The 16,366-nt window shown below is 45.6% G+C and overlaps 1 protein-coding gene across 4 annotated transcripts in view; it reads right to left on the bottom strand.

Moving 5' to 3' along the window:
- Window positions 1-16,366, bottom strand: part of LOC147642383 (histone-lysine N-methyltransferase ASHR1-like) — a 113,427-nt gene that overhangs the window by 92,143 nt on the left and 4,918 nt on the right. For all 4 annotated transcript variants that reach the window (XM_086805755.1, XM_086805767.1, XM_086805761.1 and 1 more), the window contains exon 2: window positions 1,417-1,562. In XM_086805755.1, the coding sequence (XP_086661881.1) occupies window positions 1,417-1,562 (146 nt within the window). The remainder of the gene's footprint in view (window positions 1-1,416; window positions 1,563-16,366) is intronic.

Here is a 16,366-nt window from a genome sequence, read left to right as displayed (position 1 = left end):
TCTCGATTGCAGAACCACGAGCTGATTTGGTAAGCTCTGAACTTGTCCATCTATCTTTCTTTCCATTGGCTTATGTCTGCTGCAGAGTTGTGCTATCTAGCCCCTTGTGAGAGGAGGGGTATGGCAGATTGAAAGGGTGGAAACAGAGATTGGGTAGTGGATGTATGTTTGTGCTGAGTTGTGGAACCATGTACATGAGATATGCCAGATGTGTGCTCAAGGTTGTCCTGCTGAATGGTCTTGGCTGATCAGAGGGGAACACAGAGTGTTGCTTTTGTGGGACACAGATCTGTGTGTGAATCCTCTGTGCTAAGAGGTATTGTGGGCTGCCAGATTGGACATACAGGTGTATACTCCTGGCTGGTTTTGTTGTATTCAGCTTTATAATCTTTTTGAATTTGAATAAAGAAATACCGGAAGGGGCGCCAAGCTTTGGGGCCAACAGGTGTCGGTTTTATTTCAGATTTGGGGCACTCTAGCTCCAAATTAAATTTGTTTTAATATCTGGACTACAAGTGGAAGGGTGACTGCTAGTCTACCGCACTTTGGTTTCTACCAGAGACCGGTTTCACCTAAGGTGCACATAGCATTCATTCACTAAGGACTAATACGAACGAATGCTAGATCACTAAAATCTCAATGCTCAGTCAGCTCAGTGGGGAGAGCTGCCAAAAGCCAATCCCGTACCTGAGAGCAGGCAGGGTGAGCGCAATACATCCAGCTGATAAGGATTTGTTTTGTTTCCTATTCAAATATTGCCATAATGCCAATCACAGCCGGAAGGCCAAATTGAATACTAACTTTTTCCGTACTCTGAAAGGGGCAGCAGGAGAGGCGGGAAAGAAGGAAGGCGGGAGAAGGAAGGCGGGAAGGCAGGAGGCAAGGAAAAGGCGGGAGGAAAATTCAGAAAGCAAGGAGAAGGGAGGCGAGGGGAAGGCAGGAGAGGTGGGAGAGGCAGGATGGCGGAAGGCAGCCTAGGCAGGTAGGTGAAGGGTGGGTGGGAGGGAGGTGAAGAGAGAGGGTGCAGCTCCAGAGCGCAGCATCTCAGTTCCTATTCCACCTCCATCGAACCAGGTATAATTCAAGAAAATACATGTAAAAATTAGTTTATCACTGTCTGCAAGAGCTGTCTTACCTCGTTCCTGCCCGCCCTTCTATCATAGACATTGAATATTCAAAGTTCAATACAGTTGGAAATTCAATGTCTCAATGTTTATGGATGGATTTGTTGATAACATAAAATTATCAAAAACTCGTCAAAAGGTTATGATACAACGAAGCTGATTTGGTCATATTCTGTACCTACTCTACAGCACCTCAAACAACGAAGCTGATTTGGTCATATTCTGTACCTACTCTACAGCACCTCAAACAACAATGTTAGGATTTAGAACTAAAATAAATATCAACATTTACCTGGCATGAGATGCTGCAATATCGGACAGCCTTGCAAGATGAGCATCGTTTAAAATTAAAGCCTTCTTTATAACAACCATCACATCTTTTGTCCATGTCTGCATTCAAAACAGTCACATATGGGCTTTGCTCTAGCACCACTTCCCCTGCATTCAAATGAGCAAGTAAACTTATGTCAGCCTCTCCCCTGAATGAGCAAGAAAACTATAGTCAATCTATTGTGGACATAAGTTTGTTGCATGCACATGGTCTAAACGAGTGTTTTTTTGGTTCCAAAGTCTCACTTTTTACATTTGGAAAGATGAGCTGCCACAAAAGTGAAGCCTAAGTTTACTGAATTCAATGTAGATATCGCCACTCCAAGCCTTCATAACAAGAGACTTCCATACAAACACTTACCCAATATACAAGGATGCATCTTGGCTAGCTGCCAACAAGACAAAAGTTATCCATTCTCAAGGCCTCCCACATGCCAACTACAAACAATCTCAATAATGTTTTAAACAAGCTACTTCGGAAAGCTTCTAAAACAAGAACTAGGCTAAGCTTTTGCCAAGTACACCCTGTTTGAATGAGATCATGTGAATATCATCACCGCACAGTGACAAGTTGGATGATCACCACCCAGCCACCCAGTGCCCCTGATCCAAAGGCTTGGCCAACCAGGTGGCACTCCTCATAGTAAGATTAAGATCCCATACCACCCATGTGGCTTCACATGTATAGCCTTCACACAAAAGAAGTCTCTCTTCCCATCTTAAAAGAGATTCTATTCTCATGTTTTTAGTGTTGGGTACACTGTAACATGCGGAAGCTTAAAGGAACTTTTGACTTGCTTAGTACAAAGCAAGATAGAAAAGGCGAGAGAGAAGACAGTACAGAGTATTGGGCCCCTCTTAAGGGCCCCCAAGCGAAGTGTACTTACTTTGTATTGTTGTAGCTGTATGTGGGAATGATTTGGGCTGTCTGTAGCCCACACGACAGACCTTAACTTGCAGATTCACAGGAGGGAGAGGCTGATCTGGCCGGCCTGGTTGGATGCTCTGCTGGACAAGGTCTGATGCTTGGGTTTTCTTCTACAGGGAGGCGGGATGGAGTGCCTGAGCCCTTGCTGCAGGCCACCCTGTATTGACCTCTGCTGCTTGCATTCTTGCCCAAAGGCTGCCTCTCACTGTTTGAGCTGGTGGTCTTGCAGTGCATGAGATTGTCCAAAAGGGACCACAGGACCTCTTATAAGGGCTGGCCTGGCTAACCTACCAGACCTGCCCTTAAGGTTGGCTAGGCCCACACAAGCCCTCATAAGGCCCCTCTTCTGGGTGCCTACCAATCTTCGCCCCGGACTTGTCCGTGGCCCCCTTTTTGGGTGGCCAATGGGCTGCCCACAGCCCATGGCTTGCACGTATCCATATCCCCTATCTTGGTGTCACTAGTACAATTAAATTTAGATTCATACAGGCCTAGACACTTAAATGGGCTCCCAACACCCGACTATATAGTCCAATAAGTGCCAGGATGCCTAGACATCATACATCATGCATCATACAAGAGGGTTACAATCTTGTGCGGCAAGCATGACCACTAACGTGTGCGGAACGTGCATGACTGACTGACGAACCCTTGGTGGTACAACGGTGACTCGTCCCAAGATAGGGGCTCACGATGACAATGCCTGGTTTGCACTTGTCCTGTTCAGTATGTAGAAAAACATAGGTTTTCCCATGCAGCATGAAAAAAACGCGTTTCATTCCAATGAAACGTTTATGAAACGTTTTGTTTCATTCAGATGGAATGAAACGCGTTTCATTGCAACACTGAGTCCATGGCTCGTGAAGTGGGCAAGAAGCCAAGGGAGTTAGCACTCTCTTATCTCATCCGCAAGGGTGATCTCAAGGAAGGAGAGGATGGAGAGCTAGTATTCAAGAATCCACCTCGTTTGAAGCAGGGAGACCCAGCATCTCAACGGTTGAGGTATTTTATACACAAGGAAGAGGTATCGGTCACTTCTCGCCATGCATCTACTCCTCATGGGACAGAAGGCAACAAGTATGTGCATGTTGGAGCTAGTGGGTGACATGGTGGCCTTGTGCATGGAGAGAGTGGTCGGCATGCAAGCCGAAAGACTTTGCCCATTGAGAGTTCTCGTGGTGAGACATTGCATCATTTGGGGAGGTCACATGCATCGGGGCCACAAATTCATAATGCACATGCCATCATGCCTCTTGAAACATCTTTGGTTGCCCATTGAGAGTTCTCGTGGTGAGACATTGCATCATTTGGGGAGGTCACATGCATCGGGGCCACAGATTCATAATGCACATGCCATCATGCCTCTTGAAACATCTTTGGTTGCCCATGAAGCCCATGCAGAGAGGGCTGTCCCGTTGGATAAGGGGAAGAGAAAAAGAGAAGAACATGTACCACATCTGAAGAAGCTCAAGGAGTTCAAGGCAAGGGACAAGTCCGTGAAATTTGATGCCTTTCATGGAGAGTATGATGCCTCTAAGGTGCTAGCTTTTGTGGCACAGTTTGATATTGCTTTCAGTGATGAGGACTTCACTAAGAAGTCCAAAATTCGTCATGTAAGGATGTTCTTGAAGGGGACAGCTTCCCATTGGTGGATCACTAAAAAGACCACCAAAGATCCCACTTGCACTTGGAAAGAGTTTAAGGGAAGATTTTATGCCCAATTCTTGCCTCCTAATGCGGAGCAAACTCTCACCCAAAAGTGGGATAGACTTGAGCAAAAAAATAATGAAAGCATGCAACAGTATGTCAATAAGTTTTGGAAAGTGTTGCTTGAGGTAACTCCCTTTATGCAACTCTCCGAGGATGAAAGAAAGAGGAAGTTTCGCTCTAAATTGCAACCAGCTTATCGTTCGGGCATTGAATTGCACCCGAAACACACTCTTCAGCAACTCATAGCATCTGCTCTTGCTACGGAGCAATTGGTGCTTAAAATTAAGCAAGATCAGGGAGGTTCCAAGGGCAAAGAGAGAGCTGTCCCAAACCTGCAAAAAGGTGGACAGCCCCAAAGACACTGCATCAAAGAAGAACAAATTTGGCTTGCCCTCGAGCAAAGGGAGTAATATGCCAAAGAGGGGAAATGCTTTTCTTGTGATAGTAAAGAGCACATGTTTAGGCAATGCCCTACTCGCAAGCAAAAGCATGAGGACAAGCCACCAAAGGCAAATGTGCATGCCATACCCGATGTGCAGGGTACCACTAAGCATGATGGCAAAGAGAGAGTGGTATGCAAAGCTTGGGGACAAATCAAGCATCAACCCGCTCTATTCATGTTTGATGATTGTGCAACAGATAATTTCATCTCTACACAGATGGCAGCCGCCTTGGGTATAGAGATTGGGGACATGGGACCCCAAATTGAAGCAGAGGCAGCTTTTGTGGGCAAAGAGGTGCAGGTCACGCCTCTTATTGGAAAGTTGTGCATTCATATATAGAGTTATTTGGATCGTGAGCATTTCTTGATTGCCCCACTCAATGGATGTGATGTATTACTTGGCAAGCCTTGGCATCATCGGCTTGAACCTCACAAAGAGTATAAAACCAACAGGATCACATTTATGCATAGAGGCCGCATGCATGTTATTGATGCGGTCAAGGAAGGGGATTCCATCCCAGTTGTATCTCACATCCAAATTAATAAGGCAATGAAAAAGAGTCTTTCCGCGTACTTAGTTTTTGTTCGTGACAAAATTGAACATAGTAATGTGAATGTGGATGTATTGACTCAAGATAGGCTAAATTTCCTTAATGCGTGTAAAGATTATTTTGTCGATGCATTGCCAGGAGAACTACCACCTGAGAGGCCTGAGAGTCATCGCATAGATCTTGTGCCAAGTAGTTCCCCACCTAACAAGCCCGCATATCGTGTGAGTGCCGCACAACAAGAGGAGATTATGAAGCAGGTTAATGAGCTCTTAGAAAAGGGTTTGGTTCAGACAAGCTCCTCACCCTTTTGTTCTCCCGTGCTTCACTGCTTCTTGTGCAAAAGAAGGATGGATCTTTCCGCATGTACGTGGATTATCGAGCTCTAAACAAGCTCACCATCAAGAACAGGTTTCCAATCCCACGCATAGATGACATCTTGGATAAGCTTGATGGTTCGGCTTGTTTCAGCCGTATAGATTTGAAGAGTGGTTATCACCAGATTCGTGTGGTACTCCAGGATGTCCATAAGACTGCATTTAGGACAGCTTTTGGATTGTATGAATTCTTGGTAATGCCTTTTGGCCTTACCAATGCCCCGGCTACATTCAACTGCATGATGGACAGGATATTTCGACCCCAACGTAAGTTCACAGGTGTATTCTTCGAAGATATCTTGGTTTTCTCCAAGAATGAGAAAGAGCATAAGACTCATTTGGCTACAGTGTTTGAAGAGTTGCGAAAGCATAAACTCTTGATAAATGCTAAGAAAAGTGAGTTCTTCCTCTCAGAGATACACTATTTGGAGCACATCGTATCCAAAGAGGGTGTAAGAATGGATCCTGCTAAAATTGAAACCATTCGAAATTGGCCAGAGTTGCAAAATGTACATCAAGTACGTAGCTTTCTTGGGTTATGTTCATACTATAGGCGATTCATCAGGCATTTTGCCAATATTGCCTCACCATTGCATGATCTTACAAAGAAGAAAGCCACCTTCAAATGGACTTCGCATGAGCAAGATGCCTTCTTGCAACTCAAAAATGCTATCATTTGTGGGCCCATGTTGATTGTTCCCGATTTGCAAAAGCAAATTCACGGTGGAATGTGATGCATGTGGGAATTGTATAGGGGCTGTCCTAAATCAAGAGGGTCATGCAGTTGCTTATGAAAGCCGTCGATTGCATGATGCTGACATCCATTTGGACATTTATGAAAAAGAGCTCTTGGCTATAATTCATGCCTTAAAGATATAGAAGCATTATCTTCTTGGGGCTGAATTCGTAGTCAAGACAGATCATCAAAGCTTGAGGTATTTTTTATCTCAAACTAAGCTTTCGGAGAAGCAAATGAGGATGGCAAACTTTCTTTCCATGTTTCATTTTCAGATTGCACATACTCCGGGAAAGAAGAATTTGGTGGCAGTTGCTTTGTCCAAGAAGCCTTATATAGCTGCAGTTTCAGTGACCTCTCATGGGGACTTATCTGCCATGCGTCATTTGTATCATTTGGATGCTAATTTTTCCCATATTTGGACTGATTTAATGGCTGGTCACTCGCATGCCTCTTATGTGATCAAAGAGGGTTATCTTATGAAGGATAACTGCTTATGTGTGGTGAAGGATATGTGTCCAAAGGTTATATAGGAATGTCACACTCCACCTTATGCTGGTCATAGAGGTATTTTACCTACGATACGCATGATCAAAAGGTATTTCTTCTGGCCAAGCATGCGTAAAGACATCGAGGCATATGTACACGTATGTATTACTTGCCAAAAGGTGAAATTTGATAGGCAAAAGCCTCCAAGTTTGCTTCAGCCATTGCCTATTCCCTCGCAGCCATGGGAAAGTATTACTATGGACTTCATTATGGATTTGTCTAGATCCCAGCATGGGAATGATGCTATATGGACCATTGTGGACAGGTTTAGCAAGCAAGCTCACTTCTTGCCTGTCAAGAAAACCATAAAAGTTGATCATATGGTGAAGCTTTTTCTTGCTTACATCTTCAAGCATCATGGTATGCCTAAGTCCATTGTTGGGGATAGAGATCCCAAGACTACAAGCCTCTTTTGGAGGGCTTTATTTGATAACATGGGCACTAAGCTTGAGTTCTCATCAGCTTATCACCCCCAAACGGATGACCAAAGTGAAGCTGCGAATTCAACCGTGTTGGATTTGTTGAAGTGTTATGTGGCAGATCAAAAGAGTGCCTGGGAGAAGTATCTTCCACTTGTAGAGTTTGCCTACAATAACACAATACATGCCTCCATGGAAAAGGCCCCGTTTGAGATTATTTATGGCAGAGTGGCTCAGTGATCTTGCCACCCATCCTTCATACAAAGGATGAGATTTTTGCAGCCGATGAGTATGTGCGTGACTTGGATGTGGCCTTTCCTTAGGTGCGGACAGCCATTGCAAGGTCACAAGACAAGCATAAAAGGACTGCTGACAAGCATAGAAGGGACATGCAAGTCAAGGAAGGTGATTGGGTATTGCTGAAATTTGAGAAAGCTAGGCTTCGAAACAGGCCAGGACAAGAGAGATCATATCCAAAGCTTTCTACTCGATATTATGGACCCTTCAAAGTGGTTGACAAGATCAATGAAGTGTCCTTCAGGGTTGCTTTACCCAGCCATTGGAAGATTCACAATGCTTTTCATGTGAGTCTTTTGCGGAAGTATGTGGAGCCAGATCCAGAGGAGCCTGTCACAGAAGATCCGCTAGAAGTTGATGAGCTTGAGAAGATCCTCCAGCTAGAGCAGATTGTATTTCACAAGGAGAGAGTTACCACATGGGAAGCTCTCCAGGACATACCTTGTGAAATTTAAAAATTATTTGCAAATTGATGCAAAGTGGGTAGACAAGGATTATTTTGCTGACTACCCTCAGCTTTTGCAGGCATATCTTGAGGCTTTTCAGTTGAGGACAACTCTTTAGAAGCCCGGGGGGATGTCACCATTTGGTCCATCTCCATTTCTGGAGCCACTTCTACGGGACTGTCACTCCACAGAGCGGCCAAATTTGTGCCATGTTCACATGGGACCAGGCCAGTGTCCCATGTGAAAGGGCCAGTCTTTTGGTGTCACATGGATGGGAGCCAGATTCGTGCTGTCATGGCCCTGTGAAAATGGAGCAGGACAAGTGTGGGCATGGTGGTTGCAGGGTCAGAATATTTTATGATTCACATGGGGGATGCCCGGACAGTGTTTAAAGATGTGTGGACAACCCTAGGTGTGAAGGGGGAACATTAAAACATTAACTTTTAATGTTTATAAAAGTTGCCCCTAGGCCTTAGTGGCCCTAGGGAACTTATTAAGTTGGGGCCCTAGGGATTAACTTGGGAAGGAGGTTTTCTCTCTCTTCACTCTCTCTCCTCCCTTTTTGGGGAGTCGTGTAGCAAAAGTGGAGCTTCTCTCATGCGCTTGTGATTCCTAGCGTGGAAAAGCTGAAGGAGGAGGAGGCGACTGCTGTACAACAGTTTGGCTGCTGTTTTTCAGAGTGGATCCAGCCGTACAGCACTGTACGGCCAGAGCAGGACACTCTCTCTCTCTTTCTCTCTCTCCTCTGTTGCTGGCGGCGCACAGAGCTGCTGCTGGTGGCTGCGCAGAAGCTCTGTTCAGGCTGTGTATTGTGTTTTCCAGCAAGTACACACTGTACGGCTGCCGTACAGTGTACGGGCAGCCAGGTACAGAAGGTACAGTTGCTGCAGAAGAGTTCACAGGTGCTGGACAGACTTGTGCAGGCTGATTCAGGCTGGTACAGAAGTGGACAGCAGGCTGTTTTTGCAAGTACAACGCCTGGCACGCATCCCGAGGCGGTACAATCAAGTACAGTGCTGATTTTCAGATCTGTACTTCCAAGGACAGCATAGGAGTGAGCATCAGGAGGAAGATACAGGCAAGTGCAAGCACACGTGTGAAGCAGGATTGTGGGTTCAAGTGCCTGCAGGCACAGATTGGTGCTGTTGCTTCCTCCAGAGTTGTTTCACGAGCTGAACTTGGTAAGCCTTGACTCTGTTCATCCATCTCTCTTTCTATTGCTTGATGTCTGCTACAGGTATGTGTTATCTGGCTCCTTGTGAGAGGAGGAGTATAGCAGATTGACAAGGGATTAAGACAGGGATTGAACAGCACATGTATGTTGAGCTGAGAAGATGTATCATGCTTATGAGTTATGCCAGATGTATGCCCATGGCTGGCCTGCTTTGTGAACTTGGCTGATCAGAGGGAGGCACAGTGTGTTGCTTGAGGACACAGATCTGTGTGCATAGATCCTCTGTGCTGAGAAGGATTTGTGGGCAGTCAGATTGGACTACAGGTGTAAACTCTTGGCTGGTTTTTGTGTTGTACTCAGCCATACATATTATTTTAATGGAATAAAGAAATACCGCAAGGGGCGCCAAGCTTTGGGGCCAACAGGTGTCGTTGTGTATTCAGATTTGGGCACTCTAGCTCCAATCTGTGTTTGGTTTTTCATCTAGACTACAAGTGGACGGGTGTTAGCTTTTACCGCACTCTGGTTTTCTATCAGAGGCCGGTTTCAAGGTTCCGTTGCCGGGACCAATCATCAACTTTCTGAAGGGGGTGAGCTCGTGGTTGCTTTGGAGAAAGCCATCGCTGAAAATTCAGCAATCATGTCTGATACAGAGGAAGAGTACTTCTATCAAGAAGAAGAAGAGCAAGAGTCTTCTCCTGAAAGAGATGTATCTGAGGATATTTTTGCAGGAGAACAGGCTGCAGATGTTGAGCCTTATGAGGATGTAACACAGCCAGAAGATGTGCATAGTAAAGAGGATGATGATGCTCGGTTCAAAGATCGCTTGGCTGGTGTTATGGATACTTTTATGCAGCTCACACAGAGTGAGAGATTTGCTGAATTTTTGAGATCTCGCTCAGAGCCCCGCACAGAGCCCCAGAAAAAGAAGAAGAAGGTTCGTTCGAAGAATCTTTCTCATGGTCATAGTGGTACCACTCCACAGGATCCATCTCCTGCCCAGTTTCCGAACATGCAGCATGCTTTTGGTGCAAACCCACAGAGTTCCTTCTATGGACAGCCACCTATTCCTCAGCAGAACATGCATCCAGGGTACTTTGGTGGTGGCTCAGTGTTTCAATCCATGACTGGGGGTTATCCTCAGGGAGGCATGGGTATGTATGGGCCTTTTGGAGCCAATTTTCAGCCTGGCATGCAAGGGAATATGTATGGTGGTATGCAGTCCGGTATGCAAGGAAATGTGTTTGGAAGCATGCAGCCTGCGATGCAAGGCAATATGTTTGGTGGCATGCAGCCAGGTATGCATAGTGGAATGTATGGAAACATGGCTGGGATGTATGGTATGCCTGGTGTTGGAATGGGAAATGTTGACCCAATGATGGGTATGAATGTTGGGGGCAGCAATCTTACGAAACCACTTCCATATGATAATCTAACGCCTATGGGCAAGGCGAAGGATTACAAGGAAGGGGGAGCTGCAGTGAAGTTTGACACTTTTAGTGGGGCCAAGGATAAATTGAAGGCACTTACCTTTTTACAGCAGTTTGATGCTGCTTTTTCTGGTGGGAATTACACAGAGTCCTCAAAGGTGAGGAAAGCTGCCACTTTTCTCAAGGGCAATGCTTTGCAGTGGTGGTCTACTCTTCTTTTGCAGGGCATAGCACCCACCACATGGGTCCAATTCAAACAGGTTTTCTCTTCTGTATGGCTCACATCTACATTTGAGGTGGATGTTATGACAGCATGGCACAAGCTGGATGCTTCAAAGTGTGATAGTTTGGAAGACTATAACAAGAAGTTTTGGGAAGCACTACTCCCAGTGACTTCTTATCGTGCCGTGCCATTATCTGAGCAGGTAGAGAAGTATTGTTGTGGGCTGCCCAAGGAGGTACGCGATTATTGTATAAAGACAAGAGTAACGAACATGTCACAGATGATTGAGAATGCTATGACAGCTAATGCGTTACTCACAGGTGGTTCATCTGGGTTTAAAGGCAGTAAGAAATTGAGCAAGAAAGCTGAAAAATTTGGGCATGCTTCGCGTGATGCTAAAGGGACTTCAGAGACAAAGTATAAGAAGTTGCCAATGCCCAAAAGGACTTCTGAGGAAAGACAGGCTTTGAGAGATGCTCAAAAGTGTTTTTACTGTACTGAAGAGGGGCATATGTCATTCAATTGTCCCAAGAGAACGTCCAAGAAGGACCCTGACAATAAAGGAGAGCCCAAGCCAAAGAAACCAAAGCCTTCTGCAGGCTTAGTTCCTGATCTTGTGGGTGAGCAGCTAGGTGGTGAAGCTACAGAGTTGTGCAGGGCATGGGGCAAAGTGAGAGATCAGAATGCTTTGATCTTCTTTGACACAGGTGCTAGAGCCAACTTCATTTCACCGGATTTGGCTGGCCGATTGGGGATTCGCGCAGAGGAGATGGGGCCGTTACATGAGGCAAATATGGCTTGTCCAGGGTATGCAGAACCTGTTACTCCTATTATTGGGAAGCTTCGGCTTCATTTGCAGGGCTATGTGGACAGCGAGGAGTTCTTCATCATGCCTTTGGATGGCTGTGATGTTTTGTTGGGGATGCCATGGTGCCACAGGGTACATGCGGTGGTGGATACTTACAATAGGAAAATTACTCTGACTCATAGAGGGAAAGAGCATGTATTGGATGTAAAACTCAAAGGGGAATCTGTTCCTATTGTATCCGCTTCGGCGATTTCATCAGTAATGAAAAAGCATCTTTCCGCGTACTTGATTTATGTAAAGGATGCACAGGATGATGAGTCTAAGTCTAATTTGTCAATGTTAGATAAGGACAGGGCTGATTTCTTAAGTGGGTTTCAAGACTGTTTTTCCGAGTCATTGCCAGGAGAATTACCTCCTGAGAGGCCAGAAGATCATGCCATAGATCTGATTCCTGGTAGTACTCCACCGAATAGACCGCCGTATCGTGTTAGTGCAGCCCAACAGGAAGAGATTATGAGTCAGGTGCAGGAGCTTTTGAATAAGGGGTTGATTCAGCCTAGCTCATCACCCTTTTGCTCACCTGTGCTCTTAGTGCAGAAGAAGGATGGTTCTTGGCGCATGTGTATAGATTACAGGGCGCTGAATAAGAATACCATCAAGAATCGATTCCCCATACCGAGGATCGATGACATCTTGGACCGCTTACAGGGCTCCACAGTTTTTAGTCGTATTGACTTGAAAAGCGGGTATCATCAGATACGCATTAGACCCGAGGATGTCCATAAGACAGCATTCCGAACCACGTTTGGGTTGTATGAGTTCTTGGTTATGCCCTTTGGTTTGACAAATGCGCCTGCCACATTTAACAGAATGATGGACAGGATTTTCCGACCTCATAGAGAGTTTGTGGGCACATTCTTTGATGATATGATTGTGCATTCACAAACTGAGGAAGAGCATAGAAGACATTTGGCCATTGTGTTTGCAGAACTCAGAAACCATAGGTTGGTGGTTCATGGCAAGAAGAGTGAGTTTTTCTTGCAGGACATACATTTCTTGGGGCATATTGTGTCTGGTCATGGAGTCCGTATGGATCCAGCCAAGGTGGAAGCAATACTTAATTGGCCAGCTCTGAGGACCGTGCATGATGTACGCAGCTTTCTAGGATTGTGTTCCTATTACAGGCGTTACATACGGCACTTTGCTGAAATTGCTTCACCTCTTCATGCTTTGACGAAGAAAGCAACTCCGTTTAGATGGGCTGATCGGGAAATTACAGCATTCAAAAAGCTCAAAGAAAAGCTTACTTCGGACCCAGTATTGGTGTTACCGGACCTCCGAAAGGCTTTTGTTGTCCAGTGTGATGCATGTGGAAGTAGCATTGGTGCAGTTCTCATGCAAGAGGGACATGTGATAGCCTATGAGAGTAGAGTTTTGCAAGATGCCGAGAAGCATTTACAGGTGTATGAGAAAGAGATGTTGGCTGTAATTCACGCTCTTTCTACATGGAAACACTACTTGCTTGGGGCTGATTTTACTGTACAGACAGATCATCAGACCTTGCGTTACTTCCTCACGCAGACTAAGCTTTCAGAGAAGCATATGCGTTGGGCAAACTTTTTGTCAATGTTTCACTTCCAGATTGTGCATGTGGAAGGCAAAAAGAATGTAGTGGCAGATGCTTTGTCACGCAAGCCACAGGTTTCTGCTGTTTCACTTGCTTATCATCATGAGCTTGATGAAATGAAAGAGCAGTATGCCCATGATGACGATTTTGAAAGGTTGTATGATCAGATGTCTGAGGGTCAGCGGCATGAGCATTACACTCTCAGAGATGGGTTTTTATTGATGCATGGCAGACTGTGTGTTACCAGGCCATTGCGACTCAAGGTTATGATTGAAAGTCATGCTCCACCGTATGCAGGTCATAGAGGTATTGACGCCACGGTCAAAGCAGTGGAGACTTTCTTTTATTGGCCAACCTTGAGAAGAGATGTTGATGCCTTTGTGAGGCAATGCATCGTATGTCAGAAGGTAAAGTTTGACCGTCAGAAGACACCAGGGTTATTACAGCCTTTACCTATTCCGGATAGACCTTGGGAGAGCATTGCCATGGATTTTGTATTTGATCTTCCACGGACACAAACGGGAAATGATGGCATCTGGACTATCATATGCAGGTTCAGTAAGCAGGCTCATTTCATTCCCGTGAGGAAGACAATTAAAGTGGATCATATGGTGAAGTTGTTCATGGCGAACATCTTCAAGTATCATGGCTTGCCTACGTCTATCATTAGTGACCGTGATCCACGGATGACGAGTTTGTTTTGGAGAGGGTTGTTTGACAACATGGGTACAACTCTCAAGTTTTCATCGTCATTTCATCCACAGACAGATGGTCAGTCAGAAGAGGCTAACTCTACAGTGTTGGATCTTCTCAAGTGTTATGTGTCAGAGCACAAGCAACAATGGGAAAAGTATCTTCCTTTGGTGGAGTTTGCATATAACAACACTGTACATAGCTCGACAGGCAAGGCGCCTTTTGAGATTGTAGAAGGAGGGAAGAAGGTTCCACCCATTTTGCATACAAAGGATAAGATCTTTGAGGCTGATCAGTATGTGGAGAGCTTGGATGAAGCTTATCGGAGAGTTAAGTTGGCCCTCCAGAAAACTCAGCAGAAGCAAAAGAAAGCCGCAGACCGTCACAGACGTGATTTACAGTTTGCATTGGGTGATTGGGTTCTTTTGCGTTTTGAAAAGGCTAGACTCAAGAAGATGAAGGGTAAAGAGCGCTTATTCCCTAAGTTGAGTATGCGATATTATGGGCCTTTTCAGGTTTTGGAAAAGATTGGTGAGGTAACCTATCGTTTGAAGTTACCAGATCACTGGAGGATTCACAATGCTTTTCACGTGAGTCTTCTTAGACCTTTCCGTGGGGATGTGCCTGAGGATGTATCAGATGAGGCTCAGCCGGAAGTTGAGGAACTTGATGAGGTTCTGATTCCAGAGCAGATACTGGCACATAAAGAAAGGAAGGTACGAGGTAAAGTTTCCCGTCGCTATCTTGTGAAGTTCAAGAACTATTCACCGATGGATGCGAAGTGGATGGAGGAAGGTGACTTAACAGATTCACCTCAGGTTTTGCAGCTTTATCTCGATGCCTTTGAGTTAGAGCCGACTCTTATTGTGGCTCATTCAGGTTCAGCAGAGCATGGGTCTGGAGCATTACCTGATGCTCAAGAGGGGGGTAGCACCTCCACTCCCTTGATACAGACAGGCTCAGATGACATCTAGAGGTCGCTTGGTGCAGATTTTATCTCATCCGAAGGTACTGAGGCTGACAGTACATCTGTTTATGGGACTTCTATGATATATGTGTACTAGTCACATGGAGATTTTTGTGGATATGTATGGTTCACAGTGGTATACAACTTGGACTATTACTATGCCATTGGTTTGCAGTGAATGATGATACATGCGTATGGCTCAGAGAGATTGGGACGCTGATCTTGCCATATTGTATATTTCACTTTGGATATTTTGATGCATCACCAGAATGCAATCGAGGACGCTTGCCATCTTTCAAGAGGGGGGTATGTCATGGCCCTGTGAAAATGGAGCAGGACAAGTGTGGGCATGGTGGTTGCAGGGTCAGAATATTTTATGATTCACATGGGGGATGCCCGGACAGTGTTTAAAGATGTGTGGACAACCCTAGGTGTGAAGGGGGAACATTAAAACATTAACTTTTAATGTTTATAAAAGTTGCCCCTAGGCCTTAGTGGCCCTAGGGAACTTATTAAGTTGGGGCCCTAGGGATTAACTTGGGAAGGAGGTTTTCTCTCTCTTCACTCTCTCTCCTCCCTTTTTGGGGAGTCGTGTAGCAAAAGTGGAGCTTCTCTCATGCGCTTGTGATTCCTAGCGTGGAAAAGCTGAAGGAGGAGGAGGCGACTGCTGTACAACAGTTTGGCTGCTGTTTTTCAGAGTGGATCCAGCCGTACAGCACTGTACGGCCAGAGCAGGACACTCTCTCTCTCTTTCTCTCTCTCCTCTGTTGCTGGCGGCGCACAGAGCTGCTGCTGGTGGCTGCGCAGAAGCTCTGTTCAGGCTGTGTATTGTGTTTTCCAGCAAGTACACACTGTACGGCTGCCGTACAGTGTACGGGCAGCCAGGTACAGAAGGTACAGTTGCTGCAGAAGAGTTCACAGGTGCTGGACAGACTTGTGCAGGCTGATTCAGGCTGGTACAGAAGTGGACAGCAGGCTGTTTTTGCAAGTACAACGCCTGGCACGCATCCCGAGGCGGTACAATCAAGTACAGTGCTGATTTTCAGATCTGTACTTCCAAGGACAGCATAGGAGTGAGCATCAGGAGGAAGATACAGGCAAGTGCAAGCACACGTGTGAAGCAGGATTGTGGGTTCAAGTGCCTGCAGGCACAGATTGGTGCTGTTGCTTCCTCCAGAGTTGTTTCACGAGCTGAACTTGGTAAGCCTTGACTCTGTTCATCCATCTCTCTTTCTATTGCTTGATGTCTGCTACAGGTATGTGTTATCTGGCTCCTTGTGAGAGGAGGAGTATAGCAGATTGACAAGGGATTAAGACAGGGATTGAACAGCACATGTATGTTGAGCTGAGAAGATGTATCATGCTTATGAGTTATGCCAGATGTATGCCCATGGCTGGCCTGCTTTGTGAACTTGGCTGATCAGAGGGAGGCACAGTGTGTTGCTTGAGGACACAGATCTGTGTGCATAGATCCTCTGTGCTGAGAAGGATTTGTGGGCAGTCAGATTGGACTACAGGTGTAAACTCTTGGCTGGTTT

The sequence above is a fragment of the Cibotium barometz genome, chromosome 1 (genome assembly GCF_041138505.1).
Source record: "Cibotium barometz isolate CiBa-2024 chromosome 1, ASM4113850v1, whole genome shotgun sequence".
Taxonomy (NCBI): Eukaryota; Viridiplantae; Streptophyta; class Polypodiopsida; order Cyatheales; family Cibotiaceae; genus Cibotium; species Cibotium barometz.
The sequence above is the reverse complement of the archived record's forward strand: the minus strand, read 5'-3'. Positions and strand labels throughout refer to the sequence as shown.